Here is an 18,401-nt window from a genome sequence, read left to right as displayed (position 1 = left end):
AGGCCCCGAGGCTGCTGCTGATGGGGCTGCTTGGCTCTTTCCAGCGCTGCTGCGTCTGTGGCCAGAGCGGGGCAACCATCATGTGCTGCCAGGAGGACTGCGAGAGATGGTTCCACCTGCCCTGTGCCAAGGAGGGCGGCTGTGTCAATCAGTACATCACTCCATACAGGTACCTCCTCTCCGCTTCTGGCCACCACTGGCCAGGGATCCAGCACTTCTCACTGTGCTCATCCATTTTTCTCCCAGCTCTTACTGTCCCCAGCACCGTCCAGTGCAGGAGGTGCGGGCGACTCCAGAGCCGGGCACCGATTGCCCCATCTGCCTGGAGCCTGTGGAGGATAGAAAGACCTTCAATACCATGGTGTGCCCAAAGTGCAAAAGAGCCTGGTTCCACAGGGACTGCATCCAGGTCGGATCCCTCCCCTCGGCCCTGGGGCGCAGCAGGTGCTCAGCAGCACCAGGGCCTGGCTCACACTGCATGTGTTTGCCCTGCAGGGACAGGCCATGTGCGCTGGTCTTTTATACTTCTGCTGTCCCCTGTGCAGAAACATGGAGGACTTCTCTGTTGAAATGATGATCATGGGGATCCGAATCCCCTTCAGGTTGGTATCCTTCTGCCTGGATCACAAGACAGGAGGGTGCACGTGCTGTGTTGTGCCAGGCCCTGCCCCAGCAGTCCTGGCCCTGCCCTGTCCCATGACTCTGGGCTTCAGCTTCACGCACAAATTGGAAAAGCGCTGGAGGAAAAGCAGGGACACCCTGGACCTCCATGAGGGGAGGCCAGCAGAAACTCATCAGGTTTTCCTTTCTGCATCAGACAGCCAACATGGGAGGACAACGACGCCTTTGCTTATCTTGGAGAGAGGCACAGCACGTGCAATGCCAGGGAATGCCTTTACCCTGGAGGCAGGGAGGAGGCAGAACAAGAGGGGTAAGTTGGGAAGCTGCACCCGGGGCTCTGCAGGGAAACCATATCTCGGCAAGGGCTGAAAGAGGCAAGAACTTGCATGAGCTTGGCCAGACAACCACGTGCTGGGACACTTTGTCCTCAGTGCCATAAGTCTCTTTGCCTCCCCAGGCCCTGGCAATTGCTCCTGTGCTCCTCCTGTGCTGCTGAGGGCACCCACAGGCGCTGCTCTGGACTGAGAAACAAGACATACAGATGGGAGTGTGACAGCTGTGCTGGTCTTGGAACGTGTATGAGTCAAAGCCCCCGGTGTCCCTGGGCTGGGGGCAGTGCCCAGGCTGGCCTTGTCAGAGCCCGTCTGCTCCTGAAGGCATGGAGGTACTGCTCTGGCCTGGCCTGCCTTGGGCCTGGGGGGCCTTTGACATTCCTGCTTGCCCTTACAGCCTCCAGGGATGAGCCAGAGCTCAGTGGCCCCAGCCTGGCCAGACAGTCAGGACAGGAATCTGCTCATGGCTCCTCAGAATCCCAGGACATCAGGCCCAGCTCCGGCACGCCGGTGCCATCGGGGCTGGCTCCCCCGTCTCCATCTCCAGAGACCAGCAGCCAAAACAGCCAGCAACAGCCAGCATCACAGCAGTCACTGCCATCTTCCTTGCTGGACACCAGCAGCCCCAGCAGATCAAGGCCAACATACAGCAGCTCCCCAGACCCTGAGGACGGGCTCCATTCCAGACGTGCTGGGCCTGACCGCAGGCGAAACAGCTCTGGCCTGCAAGGTCCGGACCCAAATCAGTCCGTCCGATCGAGGAGTCGCTGTGACAGGAGCAGCAGGACAACATCAAGGGCTGAGAGGCCCTGGCAAAGGGAGACACCTCCACGGACATCCCCCAGACACAGCCGCTCCCGGCAGCAAGGTTGGGCCCAGAGTCCACATGTCCGGTCCAGGAGTCGGCGTGACAGCAGCAGCAGCAGGACAGAGCCCAGGGCTGAGGGGCCCAGGCAAAGGGAGACACCTCCACAGACATCCCCCAGGCACAGCCGCTCCCGGCAGCAGGGTCGGGCCCAGAGTCCACGTGTCCGGTCCAGGAGTCGGCGTGACAGCAGCAGCAGCAGGACAGGGCCGAGAGCTGAGGGGCCCAGGCCAGGGGAGACATGGTCAGAGACGTCCCCCAGACGCAGCCGGTCTCGCCTGCAGCGCCGGGCCTCGCATCCACCTGTGCAGTCCAGGAGTGGCCAGGACAGCAGCAGGAGGACAGCAGCGAGTGCTGAGAGTCCAAGGCGCAGGGGGACATGGTCGGGGATGTCCCGCAGGAGCAGCCGCTCCCGCCAGCGACGTCGGGCCTCAAGTGGCACCTCCGACAGCAGCACGTAGCGCCATCTTTTCTTTCTAGTCCATGGGTTCGCTGCCGGAAGTGAAGGTGAGAACGGTCAGCACAGGGCCCCTGAGATTTGCAGGTCTGTGAGAAAACCCTGTTAGCTCTTGACATTTCTACCGGCAGGAAAGAGGTCTGTGCTAAATACCTTGATTTCTGTGTAACCGTCTATTCAGTGACAAGTCCCTTAAGGATGTGGCTAATTGAAAAGGACTCTTGTTCCTGCCTTTAGACTCCAACCTCAGATGTTTCCCCACTGCTTAGCCTTGAAAATGAACCACTCCTTAATGGGCTTGGATCCGGTTAGGGAGACGTTCAGAGCAAGGTGGCTCCTGAGGAAGCTGTCTTTGGAAAGGACGTGTGCTGTGTTGCTATCCTTGAGCAATCTCCTTTCAGGAAAGCCAAAAGGAAGAAGAAAGAAGAGAGCGAAACACTGTCTCAAGTGTCTGAAGAAAACAATTCCAATGTTGCTGCTGACTTGAAAGACTTGATTGGACCTTCAAAGAACAAAGCAGAAAAGACTGTGGAAATACCCTGGGACAAAGAGGACGCACAGGACTCTGGCCCAGGTGACCATTTGGGACCTTTGCCTGAGAAGGACGCAGCTCAGGAGTGGAGTGCTTTCAAGTTTTCCTTCTTTGGAGACACAGAGCAGTTGGGTATCAAAGAAGGTAAGAGCAGAACCCTTCGAACAGTGCCATTGCTAAGAAAGAGCTTCTGGCAGGCACTGCAGAGCAATAGGGTGTAAAGAAGGTCAGGATCCAGGGGATTTTCTGCAGCAGAAGTCAGGAATTAGGCAGCAGCATTTTGATCTTCATTTCAGCTTGCCAAGGCTGAGGCAGATTCATGAGAGGTACCTGATGCTTGTGTTTCAGGAATTCAGGAAGGCATGCTTTGAGAAGGCATTGGGTACTTTGCAGAGTGGTGGAAAAGCTTGTTGTCATGCCCTGAATTCCTCAAAGAGGGCAAAAGGTAACATACCAGTCATATCAAGTTTCCTAGAACCTGACAAGATTTTAAAGGAAATGTGTGTTAATGTAGAGGGAAAAGCATAATCCTGGAGCAGACCCCAAGGTCCATGAGCATTCTGTTTGTTACTGAATTCTATTCTTGGACCTTTAGAAGAAGGAAACTGAATACCACATGATCATTGGGGTGTCCCAATCTTAGATAAAATGAAGCTGTATGAAATGAAGATGAAACAACATTAGATCGAGTCCTAGTCGTGTAGGAGAGAAAAGAAATGTTGTGAAGTTATCCAAAATCCTAAAAAACCCAATGCAACAGCACAAAGCAAGAAGCCCCCCACATTTGTACTGAATTCAGAAGGTATTCAGTGTCTTCTGAATGAAATGATAAATGTTTAAAAATATATAAGGGATGCCTAGAACTAAGGGGAAAATCCTGAAGCACAGATACAGCTCAGAAAATCTGGCAGGAGACGATTCTGTCCTTCCGAAATCTGTCTTTTCCAGTGTATTTCACTTGCAAGGAGGAATTTTTCCGGCCCAGCAGAGGAATAATCTGGTTTTGGCTTTTTTTCTCTACTGCTGCTGTTATCGCAGAGCCTTACGTACTTGGAACAACAAAACCGGTACAAGTCACGTGGCAAGAGGATTGACGTGTCCAAGACTGCAGTTCAGAGGGTGATGATGAACCCGAGATGTCTGAAATTGAAAAGGACCGAGAAATGCAAGTTCCATTGCTCTTTGTTGTCTCCTTGGCGGTAGTAGCTGGATGCTGTGTCAATATTAACAGCAGCACTCAGCAAGTGGGAAACTGACATTGCACGCCCCTGAAAGCCATCTTGGAAAACCATTTGTGCTGCACAGAGTCAAAACTTCCAGCAGCCCATTTGCTGTCAGGTTGAATGTGGAAAAAGGGAAGTAGAGCACAAGAAATTTACCAGGTCATTTGGGTTTGACCAACTCCAAACGGAGTTTGGCCAAAAGCCAAAGACACAGTCAGTTTCCTCTTTCAAAGTGGGTTTTGTAAAATCAAAAGCTCTATTTGGGTACTAGGGAATAAAGTTTTTCAATGTATACAGTTTCTCTGAAGCACTACAGTTTCAAGTCATGCGCATGGAATTTGATAGTACAATTTAGGATGCTAAAATCCCTTTGTAATTGTCTAGGTTTCTCTCTTTACCACGCACTGAAAGTGCTAGAGTTTTCTTCTTCTCCGACGATGATGAACGCCTAAGAGGTAGGACAGAATTTCTCCTCCCCCTTTTGTATTTCTTTCCCTTCTGAACCTTTCCTGCACTAGTTATGAATGTTTTCTAGCAAAATTTGCCACCCTTACTTGTGGCCAAAATAGTGGTAGAATCCCGTGAGCAAGTCCTGGTAAAATAGAGGTCCAGCAGATTTCTGGCTTTCTTTTCTTTCAGATATTTGGCTAATAGGAATCTGGACTTTTAGAGCTTATCAAAAACTTAGTCACTTGACAGGTTACCTAGACAGTTTGGATCCCTTCAGGTATGTGTAGCATCTTGAACTTTTTCCTGCCTTTCTTTCGGGTGTTACCATCAGGAATGTTGAGTTTGGCTTGTATGTGCCTGTGGTTCTTCGTCCTCATGAATCTGGGGCTTTCTCTTCTGAATCCAGTGAATTTGGTGTTTAGAAACAAAGCAAACAACAGCAAAAGGGAACATACACAGTCCCCCAAAACTGCACAGGCCTCCAGAACAATTGCTTGTTATATTTTGTAGAATATGTAGTCTTAAGACAGGCTCAAAGGCTGTGCCTTTCTTGAGACTGATTGGTTAACTCTGATGCAAGGTACTGCTGTGTCCATGCAGTTACCGGCCTGCAATCTCCCCGCCTGTCTGATTTACAGGGTGTGTTGAAACGGAGAGCTCAGTCCTCAGCAGGCCTCAGTGCTGGGGGAGGATGCAGGGTCCTGGTGCTGAGCTTCTAAGGGAACGGCTGTGATTTCCCTGCAATTTAGATTGCAGCATGTTGAGGAGAACTGCTGCTGCCTTTCATTTTTCTTAGTACACCAGGCTGCAGCCGGGAACATTTCTGATGGAGCCAAGGTGTGGTGGGGGGCAGGAGAACAGGAAGGATGAGGAGAATTGATTTCTGACTTTCTTACTGCCCTGCTCATGATTGTGAGAAGCAGCAGCACAGTCAGAAGTGTTTAACCCTATTAATTGGTTGTTTGTTTTGTGCACAGGACCTAAAGTTATTTTGTAGATTACTAGAGCTCAGTGAAGAGAAAGAGGGTTAGGAAGACAGACTTAGATTATTGCTTGAGGTGAGTATGGAACTTCTGTTCCCTGGTAGCTCTAGGCGAAAGCTGAGCATGGGGAGGGAATGCAGGTATGAATGCGCATTCCAAATTAATTTGGGACCTCAGGAAGAGCTTGAAACTTTTTATTGACCTGGAAACAAAAGCTTTTTAGTCTACCGCTGTGTATAACGCCCTGTTGTGTTTTCCAGTCAGGTAAACCACTACAACTCTGTGTGTTACAGGAGCAGCACCTTAACTATCTGTAAGGAATGTATTTAAGAGATAGAGTGAATTTAGAGACTTCTCCAAGTAGTGGAATAGGAAACTTCTCCGAAGACGTTGTTAGATTTTCATTATATTCTGGAACGCCGAAGGAAGCATAAGGATACCAAATAGAAAGTGCAAGCAAACCAATAAACCTTTTACTGATTAGAAGCGGGTCACGTTTGTTCCTTGAAGGAGCTGCCAAGCAATGGGACTTTCAAAATCCTTTCAAGCGTCCAACAAGAGAACGAGTTGACAGTCCCTGTTAGGCAGTGTTTTGTACCTGGGGCTTGAAATAAATGGGCAGGAGATCTTTCTCCTTTTTAATGCCTTTATTAAGAAGAATCAGCTCAGGTGGGGAGAAATCGATGGGTCGCGCCCACGCTGCCGCTGCTCCAGCGCGTGTCACAGAGACGGAGAGTGATGCAGCTTTGTCCGCTGGTCTGCAGGCAGAGCTGGGGATTCCGTCCTCACGGGAGAGTAGCAGATTCCTCCCTTTTTTGGCTAACACTCCGGGGCGTCTCTTTAATCAGCATTTTTCAGGTTAGGGTGAGAAGCAAAAAGGATCCAAGCGGGTACCGGACTATGCTCCCATCCTTAGACGTCACTTAGATCACTTGTTGTCTCGTAATTTTACAGGTTTATCTTGTAAAAACTGTAAAACTTCGGGGCGCAATGCATTTCCCATGTGCATACTGGCTCTGATGTCACTGCTATTTTCCTTGTACTTGGAGGGTCTGTTCCGTGTCCCTCCCTGGCAAGCGGCCAGCATCAGGGGGAACAATGGTTAATCACCAGACATTAAGAGGTACTTGAAGAACTTTTCTTTGGCAGTGAAACTCACTTACAACAATTGGTCTGATTTATTTTTAACTCTGCAACCTTAAAATAAATAGCTAGCTTTCTATTCATAACAGGGCTGAGGCTCTCGAGTCCTGGGGACATCAGGGGGGCTCCAGTTGTGACTGGCCAGGCTGGGGCCATTGAGCTCGGGCTCAGGCCTGGTGGCTGTAAGGGCAAGCAGGAATGTCAAGGGTGGCCCAGGCCTGGGCCGGGCCAGAGCAGAGCGGTGCCCCCAGCCCTCCAGGGGCAGACGTGCTCTGCCAAGGCCAGCCTGGGCACTGCCCCCAGCCCAGGGACAGGCGGGTGCTTTGCCCCAGAGCCGAGCCCAGAGCAGCAGAGCTGACACAGCCCCAGCTGGTTCTGGCAGCTGTGAGGCCCAAGCAGCGCCCGTGGGTGCCCTGGGCAGGGCCGGAGCGGCACAGGAGCAGTTGCCAGGGCCTGGGGAAGCACAGGGCTCAGCCTCCACAAGGCGACACAGCATGCATGCTGCAGGGGACAGAGCCAGTGGCAGCGGGCATGAGCACCTCTGCGGGAATCTTAGCCTGCAGCAGCCTCGGCCCCAAGGGCTGCTCTGTCCCTGCCTGCCTGCCTGCCTGAGGGGCAGGGCTGGAGGCCTTGCAGAGCAGGGGCCATTGCGGGCACGGCTGTCCCAGGAGCTGCCCCCTGGCCCAGCTGGGCCCCACACGGGGAGGAGGGAGGCTCCCAGCCCCGGCATGGCTGAGCAGCTCCTGCCTCCCCCTGCCTCTGCTCTGGGCCCCACACTGCCTGCCACAAGAGCCCCTGGGCCAGGCTGTGCCTTGGCTGCTTTGCCCTCACCTGGCTCCCTGGCACCAGGACCCTCCTGCTTCCTGTCAGACATGGCAGCTGGCAGCTGTGAGTCGCTGTCCAGGAATGCCAAGGTCTGCTCCAGGTGTTGGTCCTCTCTCTCTCTGCTGGAGAAAGCAGAGTGTGTGAGGAGTTGGCAGAACAGGCCCTGAGCCATGAGGGCACTACTCCCTGCTCAGCCCTGCGTGAGCCCTGCTCCTGTCCGCCTTCTCCTCCCGTCAGTCACGTCGAGGAACACCGCAGTTCTCCTCTGGACGTTCCTCCACTGATTCTGGGAAAGGAGAGGCAGGTGAGCCTGCAGCACAGGCCCAGAGCCCGGAGGTGTGGGGCCCCTGTGGTCCCTGGGCAGCCACGTCCCTGCCCTACCTTCTCCTGCCGTTGTCAGGTCGCACTGACACACGGCCTGAGCACGGCCTTCCCTTTTGGGGCCAAGGGAAATCTCTGCTCCTGCCTCTGGCGCAGGGCGCTCTGCCAGCAGATCAGGGAAGGTGATACCCCCAGAGACAGGCGTGAGCAGTAGAGGAAAGCCGACATCACTGCAGTCTTTCAAAAGGACACCAAAAAGGAGCCAGGAAACTGCAGGCCCATCAGCCTCAGCTCCATTTTCAGAAAGGTGACGAGAACAGCTCCTCTTGGATGTCATCTCTAGGCCTGTGGGATAACAGGAAATGGAAACCATGCTTGACCAATCTGATAGCCACCTCTGCTGCTGCAGTGACTGGCTGGGTTTGTGAGGGCAGAGCGGTGGCCCTTGTCAGCCGGGACTTCAGCAAGCCTTTGTCCCTGCCTCCCTTGTGGCGCTCCTGAGGCAGCTCAGGGACAGTGGGGTAGAGAAGTGCACAGTGGAGCTGCAAACTCAGGTAGCTGTGAGCTCAGGGGGCCGTGCTGGGGCCAGCCTTGTTGGCCTTATTCCCCAGTGACCTGGCAGAAGGGACGGAGCGCTCCCTCAGCACGTTTGCTGATGGGACAGAACCCATCAGCAGGGGCTGATGCTCCACAAGGCTGTGCTGCTCTTCCGTGAGAGCTGGACAGGCTCGAGAGTTGAGCAGAGAGGGACCTCATGAACTTGCACCAGGGAAAGCCTCTAGAAGAGCTTGAGGCTTTGTAATTACCTGGCAACAGAAGTTTTTCAGTACACTGGAGTGTATAACGTCATCTTGTGATGTCCAGTCAGGGAAACCACCACCTCTCCTTATGGTACAGGACCAGTTCCTCGTGTGTATGCAAAGGAAGGCTTTGCGACAAACAGTGAATTCAGGAACTTCCCCTACTATTATGTTGGATTTTCATGATTTTCTGGAATGCCAGGTGAAGCGTAAGGATTCCAAAAGGAAAGTGAAAACAAACCAGTAAATCTTCTTTTAGAGATCAGAAATGTTTCCTGTTTGTTGCTTGAAGAAGTTGCAAACAACAAAACTTTTGAAATGCTTTCAAAAATCTAGCAGGAAAATTTACTGGCCTAAAGCGTTAGCCGGTGTTTCTAGGCAGGAACACGGTTCTAGAGTCAATTCAAGGTTTGTACCAGGGTTTGGGGTTTTTTGCCTGTATGCTTTGAATGTGAGCTGCTTCTCTGCAGGACTTTTAATAATTAGATCGTGTACTGAAGACAACATGTTACTGTGTCCTGCTGTCCAGTGCTGAAGAGGGCTGAGACAGAGCAGGTAGCTCTGTGTCTGTGTGTAACTCGCAGGAGCTGCACCGGAGCAGTGCCCAGGGCCTGGAGAGGCCAACGGGTTCCTGGCGCTGAGGAGAAAGTGTCCATGGCTCAGGATTGTCCGGCCAAGCTCTTCTGGCTCCTACTGCTTGGAGCCCTTGCCGGGTTCCCTGCAGAGCCACGGGTGCAGCTTCCCAGCTTACCCCTCTTCCTCTGCCTCCTCCCTCCCTCCTGGGTGTCAGGATCCGCTGGAGCGAGTGGGGTCGTGATGGTTCATTAACTGATCTCAGAGTGCAAAAACAACACGGAGGGGATTTCAGTATTGATCAAAAGAAATTAACCTTTTATTGAATGACCACAGCAAATGCAATATAGGGTGTTGGGAGGGATGAAAGTTTGACAAGAAAGTCTCACAGATATGTATGCTTAGTAGAAAGATTTTTGAATGTAGAAGCTGAGGAAGGAATAGAGATGGAAACAAGTTTTGATACAGAAGAAAAGAATTGCTGAGCCAGTCTTACTGGATAACCAAGGAGGCAAAGGCTATGTTAGTTGGAAGGGGGTTTTTATGACTTAGAACAAAGGATAAACCCACGTCAAACAAGAAGATGTTTTTACCACGCAGAAAGATAGCACAGGCAAACAAGTCAGCAAATGTTGCAAGTACAAAAAAGGTCTCCGAATTTTCCACTGCAAGAAAACTGGAAAACAACTTCTAGCTTAAACTGTAATGTACTAACCTTTAGTCATTGGAGAATACTAACATGAACATGGTAATTGTAGTAGTTAAGATTGGCTATAGATAAAAGTTAAGGTATAGATTGGTTCTACTGTATTAAGATGCTCAGCAAAGAAAAGTAAATAATGCATTTGTGACCTAAACTAAGGGTCTCCAGGCCTGCCTGCAGATGCAGCTGACAGCTGTAGGCACAGGATCTGTCGCCCACGACCCTGGACTGCTCTAACGTCTTGGATGTAATAAACTGCATTTTTGAAGAGCTGCCTGGAGTCCCGCATCTCTCATTACAGCTCTTACAATAGGGAGTAGAAAAGAGATGAAAGATAGAGAGAGAGAGAGAGAAAATGGGTGTATAAGTACCAAATGTAGAGACAAAAGCCTGGTGTTGCAGTCAATGGGAAATTCGCCTTGTCCAGTCGGGAAGGATCTCAAAGTCCTGGTTAACTCAGGCATCTATTATAGTCTTTTGCCAAGGGGGAGAAAGAGATCTTGAAATTGCCGAGGAGAAACAGATACAATAAAGCCTAAGACTATTGAAATTGTTGAGGGAGAACGGGTACTGAGAACGGGTGCAGACAGTCCATGTTCTCAGCAGTGAGCGAGAGCCATGGTTTTCTTGGGTCAACGACCACACCTGGGCAAGCATCTTGCTTTGACCAGGCCAGCCCCCCCGCCACGTGCAGGATAATAGAGGTGTCAGTCTCGGTCCTTGGGAGGGGGCTTCAATCTCCCTTTGTCACAGTGATAGTGAAACAGATGAAAAGTTTTCCATGGGGGACCACCAAATAACCCCTGAAAGTTCATTTGGCCGACAGGTGGGGAAATTCATGGGCCATTGCTGCCAAGCAGGCGCAAGCATAGGGGGCGAGTCGCTCCTTGGCAGGCCCTGCTGGAAGCAGGAAACCGTGGCTGCAGTGCAGACCCAGCTGCAAACAAGCCCTTGGCAAGCATCCACCTCAGCCAGGCCAGACCTCCAGTCAGGGTCTTCAGCGGTCCCGGTCTCTGTTCTGGCGACGGTCGTGAGGCAAAATGAGGGAAACTTTGGAGCGTCCCTTTCACTGGCTAAAGGCATTCCCTGGCATTGCACCGGCTCTGCCTCCCTCCTAGATCAGTGAAGGCATCGCCTTCCGCCCAAGGTGGCTCTCCCATGGAGACAGGAAAGTGCATGAACTCCTGCTGCCCCAGCATCAGGCAGGTGCAGGGTGTCCCTGCTTGTCAGCCCTTGCCCTGTTTCCCCAGGATGCCCCTGATTGTTCTAGAAGTCATGGACCTGGATTTCCAGGAGCATGTTTGCAGAGACATGAATGATAAAAGTCGACAAGAATTGTTTCTGCTTCTCTTCTTGATTTTTTAAAAATATTTTTGCTAGTAGGAATGCATGGGCCAAACTGGAAAAGTTCCTTTCCTGGGGGAAAAGCATCCTCCTGCATTTGACTTCTGAGTCAAGGACTGTTGCAAGCTCTCCTGTCAGATGTACACTGAAAATTCTCATGGAGTTTTCTGTGTTTCCACTGAGCCAGTGTAAAAGATGATGCTTCTAAAGAAGCTTAATGCTAACTTTTCCATTTATAAGCAATGTCAAAGTTGTTAATTGATGGATGAGAGGATAAGTGAGGTGTGGAGGCAGCTGTGGTGGTCTCCAGGTATATCTCCTGTTCCCAGTGGTAATCAGCAGCGGGATCAAGTCATGTTCATCTTAGTTTTCTCCAGACAGGTGCAGGAAAAAGTTGGATCACCTAGAGGAGGGTTTGAATCTCTGCAGTGCAGGAGACTCTGCACCGGCTATCTGGGCAACCGACTGCCAGGGGCCGGAGCAGACATTTCCCATGGCCAGGGCCAGAGCCCTGCAGTGGCAGTGCCTGAACAGCAGCTTCCTGCCTACAGTACCACCCTGGATGGCTGCACCAGGGCCTGGCATTTGACCCTGCACTTGCTGCAGGAGTCCTGACCCTGGGTCCCCGCTGACCAAAGGCTCGGAGCCATCTCAGAGTCTCGGTTCCCAAGGGGGCTTCCACAAGTGGTTGCCAGGGACCTGAAGCCATGGCTGCCCCAACTGGGGTTGTACGATGCTGATGTCAGAGTGGCCATTGTGACCCATGCAAGCACGGCCCCAAAAGGGAAGGCTGGGCTCAGGCGGTGTGTCAGTGCAACCTGACAACGGCAGGAGAAGGTAGGGCAGGGACGTGGCTGCCCAGGGACCACAGGGCCCCCACATCTCGGGGCTCTGGGCCTGTGCTGCAGGCTCACCTGCCTCTCCTTTCCCAGAATCAGAGGAGGAATATCCAGAGGAGACTGCGGTGTTCCTCAACCTGACCAACGGGTGGAGAAGGCAGACAGGAGCAGGACTCACGCAGGGCTGAGCAGGGAGTAGTGGCCTCGTGGCTCTGGGCCTGTTCTGCCAACTCCTCACACACTCTGCTTTCTCCAGCAGAGAGAGAGGACAAACACCTGGAGCAGACCATAGCATTCCTGGACAGCGACTCACAGCTGACAGTTGCCATGACTGACAGGAAGCAGGAGGGCCCTGGCGCCAGGGAGCCAGGTGAGGGCAAAGCAGGCCTGGCACAGCCTGGCCCAGGGGCTCTTGTGGCAGGCAGTGTGGGGCCCAGAGCAGAGGCAGGGGGAGGCAGGAGCTGCTCAGCCATGCCGGGGCTGGGAGCCTCCCTCCTCCCCGTGTGGGGCCCAGCTGGGCCAGGGGGCAGCTCCTGGGACAGCCGTGCCCGCAATGGCCCCTGCTCTGCAAGGCCTCCAGCCCTGCCCCTCAGGCAGGCAGGCAGGCAGGCAGGGACAGAGCAGCCCTCGGGGCCGAGGCTGCTGCAGGCTAAGAGCCCCGCAGAGGTGCTCATGCCCGCTGCCACTGGCTCTGTCCCCTGCAGCATGCATGCTGTGTCGCCGTGTGGAGGCTGACCCGGACACCTGCGGTGACAAAGTGGAGAAGGGTGGGCTCTGTGCCCACGTCTTTTGCCTGGTGCGTGGCTGCAGGTGCTCCCTCCACCACTGCAATGGGCAGTTCCTGCCACTCTCTCCTCATCAGCTCCTCCCCTTTGCTGCAGTTTTTCGCCACTCTGCTTTTTCGCCAAGAGGGGGATCATGTTGGACTCATGGGCTTTCTGCCTCGAGATATCCAAATTGCAGTGTGGCGGGCGGCACACAAGGTGAGAGTCTGACAAGAGCAGGGAGATTTGTGCCAGGCGAGGTTTGCCATAGTTTAGCCCAGGCTGCAGCAAAGCAAGGCTGGCCCAACAGCCAGCTCTGGGACAAAGTCTGGCTCCCAGCAGCTCTGGCACAGAGGCTCTGGCACAGGAGCCTCCTCCCTCCTCCCCAAGGCAGCTCTGTGGGCTGGGACCCAGCAGTGGCCGCATCCTGCGCCCTGCCCGGAGCCGCGGGGCTGCCAGGGGAGGCCCCGAGGCTGCTGCTGATGGGGCTGCTTGGCTCTTTCCAGCGCTGCTGCGTCTGTGGCCAGAGCGGGGCAACCATCACGTGCTGCAAGGAGGACTGCGAGAGATGGTTCCACCTGCCCTGTGCCAAGGAGGGCGGCTGTGTCAATCAGTACATTCCTCCATACAGGTACCTCCTCTCCGCTTCTGGCCACCACTGGCCAGGGATCCAGCACTTCTCACTGTGCTCATCCATTTTTCTCCCAGCTCCTATTGCCCTGAGCACCGTCCAGAGCAGGACGTGCGGGCGACTCCAGAGCCGGGCACCGATTGCCCCATCTGCATGGAGCCTGTGGAGGATAGAAAGACCTTTGAAACCATGGTGTGCCCAACGTGCAAAAGAGCCTGGTTCCACAGGGACTGCATCCAGGTCGGATCCCTCCCCTCAGCCCTGGGGCGCAGCAGGTGCTCAGCAGCACCTGGGCCTGGCTCACACTGCATGTGTTTGCCCTGCAGGGACAGGCCATGTGCGCTGGTCTTTTATACTTCTGCTGTCCCCTGTGCAGAGACAGTGAGGACTTCTCTGTTGAAATGTTCATCATGGGGATCCGAATCCCCTTCAGGTTGGTGTCCTTCTGCCTGGCTCACAAGACAGGAGGGTGCACGTGCTGTGTTGTGCCAGGCCCTGCCCCAGCAGTCCTGGCCCTGCCCTGTCCCATGACTCTGGGCTTCAGCTTCACCCACAACTTGGAAAAGCGCTGGAGGAAAAGCAGGGACACCCTGGAGCTCCATGAGGGGAGGGCAGCAGAAACTCATCAGGTTTTCCTTTCTGCATCAGACATCCAACGTGGGAGGAGAACAATGCCTTTGCTTATCTTGGAGAGAGGCACAGCATGTGCAATGCCAGGGAATGCCTTTACCCTGGAGGCAGGGAGGAGGCAGAGCATGAGGGGTAAGTTGGGAAGCTGCACCTGGGGCTCTGGAGGGAAACCATATCTCAGCAAGGGCTGAAAGAGGCAAGAACTTGCAAGAGCTTGGCCAGACAACCACGTGCTGGGACACTTTGTCCTCAGTGCCATAAGTCTCTTTGCCTCCCCAGGCCCTGGCAATTGCTCCTGTGCTCCTCCTGTGCTGCTGAGGGCACCCACAGGCGCTGCTCTGGCCTGAGAAACAAGACATACAGATGGGAGTGTGACAGCTGTGCTGGTCTTGGAACGTGTATGAGTCAAAGCCCCCGGTGTCCCTGGGCTGGGGGCAGTGCCCAGGCTGGCCTTGTCAGAGCCCGTCTGCTCCTGAAGGCATGGAGGTACTACTCTGGCCTGGCCTGCCTTGGCCCTGGGAGGCCTTTGACATTCCTGCTTGCCCTTACAGCCTCCAGGGATGAGCCAGAGCTCAGTAGCCCCAGCCTGGCCAGACAGTCAGGACAGGAATCTGCTCATGGCTCCTCAGAATCCCAGGACATCAGGCCAAGCTCCGGTACGCCGGTGCCATCGGGGCTGGTTCCCCCGTCTCCATCTCCAGAGACCAGCAGCCAAAACAGCCAGCAACAGCCAGCATCACAGCAGTCACTGCCATCTTCCTTGCTGGACACCAGCAGCCCCAGCAGATCAAGGCCAACATACAGCAGCTCCCCAGACCCTGAGGACGGGCTCCATTCCAGACGTGCTGGGACTGACCGCAGGCGAAACAGCTCTGGCCCGCAAGGTCAGGACCCAAATCAGTCCGTCCGATCGAGGAGTCGCTGTGACAAGAGCAGCAGGACAACATCAAGGGCTGAGAGGCCCCAGCAAAGGGAGACACCTCCACAGACATCCCCCAGACACAGCCGCTCCCGGCAGCAAGGTCGGGCCCAGAGTCCACGTGTCCGGTCCAGGAGTCGGCGTGACAGCAGCAGCAGCAGGACAGGGCCGAGGGCTGAGGGGCCCAGGCAAAGGGGGACACCTCCACAGACATCCCCCAGGCACAGCCGCTCCCGGCAGCAGAGTTGGGCCCAGAGTCCACCTGTCCCGTCCAGGCGTGACAGCAGCAGCAGCAGGACAGGGCCGAGGGCTGAGAGACCCAGGCAAAGGGAGACGGCTCCACGGACATCCCCCAGACAACGCCGCTCCCGGCAGCAGGGTCGGGCCCAGAGTCCACGTGTCCGGTCCAGGAGTCGGCGTGACAGCAGCAGCAGCAGGACAGGGCCGAGGGCTGAGGGGCCCAGGCAAAGGGAGAAATCGTCAGAGACGTCCCCCAGACGCAGCCGGTCCCGCCTGCAGCGCCGGGCCTCGGATCCACCTGTGCAGTCCAGGAGTGGCCAGGACAGCAGCAGGAGGACAGCAGCGCGTGCTGAGAGTCCAAGGCGCAGGGGGACACTGTCGGGGATGTCCTGCAGGAGCAGCCGCTCCCGCCAGCGACGTCGGGCCTCAAGTGGAACCTCCGACAGCAGCACGTAGCGCCATCTTTTCTTTCTAGTCCTTGGGCTCGCTGCCCAAAGTTAGGTGAGAACGGTCAGCACAGGGCCCCTGAGATTTGCAGGTCTGTGAGAAAACCCTGTTAGCTCTTGACATTTCTACCGGCAAGAAAGAGGTCTGTGCTAAATACCTTGATTTCTGTGTAACCGTCTATTCAGTGACAAGTCCCTTAAGGATGTGGCGAATGGAAAAGGACTCTTGCTCCTGCCTTTAGACTCCAACCTCAGATTTTTCCCCACTGCTTAGCCTTGAAAGTGAACCACTCCTTAATGGGCTTGGATCCGGTTAGGGAGACATTCAGAGCAAGGTGGCTCTTGGGGAAGCTGTCTTTGGAGAGGATGTGTGCTGGGTTGCTATCCTTGAGCAATCTCCTTTCGGGAAAGCCAAAAGGAAGAAGAAAGTAGAGAGCGAAACACTGTCTCAAGTGTCTGAAGAAAACAATTCCAATGTTGCTGCTGACTTGAAAGACTTGATTGGACCTTCAAAGAACAAAGCAGAAAAGAGTGTGGAAATACCCTGGGACAAAGAGGACGCACAGGACTCTGGCCCAGGTGACCATTTGGGACCTTTGCCTGAGACGGATGCAGCTCAGGAGTGGAGTGCTTTCAGGTTTTCCTTCTTTGGAGACACAGAGGAGTTGGGCATCAAAGAAGGTAAGAGCAGAACCCTTCGAACAGTGCCATTGCTAAGAAAGAGCTTCTGGCAGGCACTGCAGAGCAGTAGGGTGTAAAGAAGGTCAGGATCCAGGGGATTTTCTGCAGCAGAAGTCAGGAATTAGGCAGCAGCATTTTGATCTTCATTTCAGCTTGCCAAGGCTGAGGCAGATTCATGAGAGGTACCTGATGCTTGTGTTTCAGGAATTCGGGAAGGCATGCTTCGAGAAGGCATTGGGTACTTTGCAGAGTGGTGGAAAAACTTGTTGTCATGCCCTGAATTCCTCAAAGAGGGCAAAAGGTAACATACCAGTCATATCAAGTTTCCTAGAACCTGACAAGATTTTAAAGGAAATGTGTGTTAATGTAGAGGGAAAAGCAAAATCCTGGAGCTGACCCCAAGGTCCATGAGCATTCTGTTTGTTACTGAATTCTATTCTTGGACCTTTAGAAAAAGGAAACTGAACGGCACATGATCATTGGGGTGTCCCAATCCTAGATAAAATGAGGCTGTATGAAATGAAGATGAAACAACATTAGATCGAGTCCTAGTCGTGTAGGAGGGAAAAGAAATGTTGTGAAGTTATCCAAAATCCTAAAAAACCCAATGCAACAGCACAAAGCAAGAAGCCCCCAACATTTGTACTGAATTCAGAAGGTATTCAGTGTCTTCTGAATGCAATGATAAACGTTGAAAAATACATAAGGGATGCCTAGAACTAAGGGGAAAATCCTGAAGCACAGATACAGCTCAGGAAATCTGGCAGGAGACGATTCTGTCCTTCCGAAATCTGTCTTTTCCAGTGTATTTCACTTGCAAGGAGGAATTCTTCCTGCCCGGCAGAGGAATAATCTGGTTTTGGCTTTTTTTCTCTATTGCTGCTGTTATCGCAGAACCTTAGGTACTTGGAACAACAAAACCGGTACAAGTCACGTGGCAAGAGGATCGACGTGTCCAAGACTGCAGTTCAGAGGGTGATGATGAACCCGAGATGTCAGAAATTGAAAAGGACCGAGAAATGCAAGTTCCATTGCTCTTTGTTGTCTCCTTGGCGATAATAGCTGGATGCTGTGTCAATATTAAGAGCAGGACTCAGCAAGTGGGAAACTGACATTGCACGCCCCTGAAAGCCATCTTGGAAAACCATTTGTGCTGCACAGAGTCAAAACGCCCAGCAGCCTGTTTGCTGTGAAGTGGAATGTGGAAAAGGAGAAGTAGAGCACAAGAAATTTTCCGGGTCATTTGGGTTTGACCAACTCCAAACGGAGTTTGGCCAAAAGCCAAAGACACAGTCAGTTTTCTCTTTCAAAGTGGGTTTTGTAAAATCAAAAGCTCTATTTGGGTACTATGGAATAAAGTTTTTCAATGTACAAAATTTCTCTGAAGCACTACAGTTTCAAGTCATGCGCATGGAATTTCATAGTACAATTTAGGATGCTAAAATCCCTTTGTAATTGTCTAGGTTTCTTTCTTTACTACGCACACAGAAAGTGCTAGAGTTTGCTTCTTCTCCGACAATGATGAACGCCTAAGAAGTAGGACAGAATTTCTCCACCCCCTTTTGGATTTCTTTCCCTTCTGAACCTTTCCTGCACTAGTTATGAATGTTTTCTAGCAAAATTTGCCACCCTTACTTGTGGCCAAAATAGTGGTGGAATCCCATGAGCAAGTCCTGGTAAAATAGAGGTCAAGCAGATTTCTGGCTTACTTTTCTTTCAGATATTTGGCTAATAGGAACCTGGAATTTTAGAGCTTATCAAAAACTTAGTCACTTGACAGGTTACCTAGACAGTTTGGATCCCTTCAGGTATGTGTAGCATCTTGAACTTTTTCCTGCCTTTCTTTCGGGTGTTACCATCAGGAATGTTGAGTTTGGCTTGTATGTGCCTGTGGTTCTTTGTCCTCATGAATCTGGGGCTTTCTCTTCTGAATCCAGTGAATTTGGTGTTTAGAAACAAAGCAAACAACAACAAAAGGGAACATACACAGTCCCCAAAACCTGCACAGGCCTCCAGAACAATTGCTTGTTATATTTTGTAGAATATATAGTCTTAAGACAGGCTCAAAGGCTGTGCCTT

At 52.9% G+C, this 18,401-nt stretch overlaps 2 protein-coding genes and 2 long non-coding RNA genes across 4 annotated transcripts; all 4 read left to right on the top strand.

Annotated features, from left to right (window-relative positions):
- Positions 1-20: 20 nt before the first annotated feature.
- On the top strand, positions 21-1,363 carry LOC135308350 (PHD finger protein 7-like). Its single transcript, XM_064433288.1, has 5 exons — positions 21-169; positions 247-409; positions 496-602; positions 818-931; positions 1,351-1,363. Exons 1-5 carry the CDS (start codon positions 21-23, stop codon positions 1,361-1,363), a joined length of 546 nt encoding a protein of 181 aa, XP_064289358.1.
- A 912-nt stretch (positions 1,364-2,275) lies between these two features.
- Positions 2,276-5,129, top strand: LOC135307335 (uncharacterized). Its single transcript, XR_010368038.1, has 3 exons — positions 2,276-2,325; positions 2,677-2,951; positions 3,156-5,129. It is a non-coding gene; the product is annotated as an uncharacterized LOC135307335 (long non-coding RNA).
- A 6,797-nt stretch (positions 5,130-11,926) lies between these two features.
- On the top strand, positions 11,927-15,548 carry LOC135308348 (PHD finger protein 7-like). The gene is given in 10 exon segments (XM_064433287.1): positions 11,927-12,009; positions 12,105-12,381; positions 12,716-12,821; positions 13,170-13,406; positions 13,484-13,701; positions 13,704-13,839; positions 14,055-14,168; positions 14,316-14,434; positions 14,588-14,920; positions 15,475-15,548. Coding segments are annotated over 9 exon segments (1,380 nt in total). The 5' UTR covers positions 11,927-12,009; positions 12,105-12,338.
- A 90-nt stretch (positions 15,549-15,638) lies between these two features.
- On the top strand, positions 15,639-18,284 carry LOC135307332 (uncharacterized). The gene is made up of 3 exons (XR_010368036.1): positions 15,639-16,322; positions 16,527-16,623; positions 17,217-18,284. It is a non-coding gene; the product is annotated as an uncharacterized LOC135307332 (long non-coding RNA).
- The last annotated feature ends 117 nt before the right edge of the window (positions 18,285-18,401 follow it).

Source organism: Passer domesticus, chromosome 9 (genome assembly GCF_036417665.1).
Source record: "Passer domesticus isolate bPasDom1 chromosome 9, bPasDom1.hap1, whole genome shotgun sequence".
NCBI classification, from domain to species: Eukaryota; Metazoa; Chordata; class Aves; order Passeriformes; family Passeridae; genus Passer; species Passer domesticus.
The sequence above is the reverse complement of the archived record's forward strand: the minus strand, read 5'-3'. Positions and strand labels throughout refer to the sequence as shown.

Bases quoted from the DNA above. Each gene is read 5' to 3' on its own strand.
- LOC135308350 (XM_064433288.1), top strand. From the start codon at position 21: ATGGGGCTGCTTGGCTCTTTCCAGCGCTGCTGCGTCTGTGGCCAGAGC. The intron at 170-246 runs GTACCTCCTCTC...TTTTTCTCCCAG, and splicing joins CAGTACATCACTCCATACAG to CTCTTACTGTCCCCAGCACC. The intron at 410-495 runs GTCGGATCCCTC...TTTGCCCTGCAG, and splicing joins TCCACAGGGACTGCATCCAG to GGACAGGCCATGTGCGCTGG.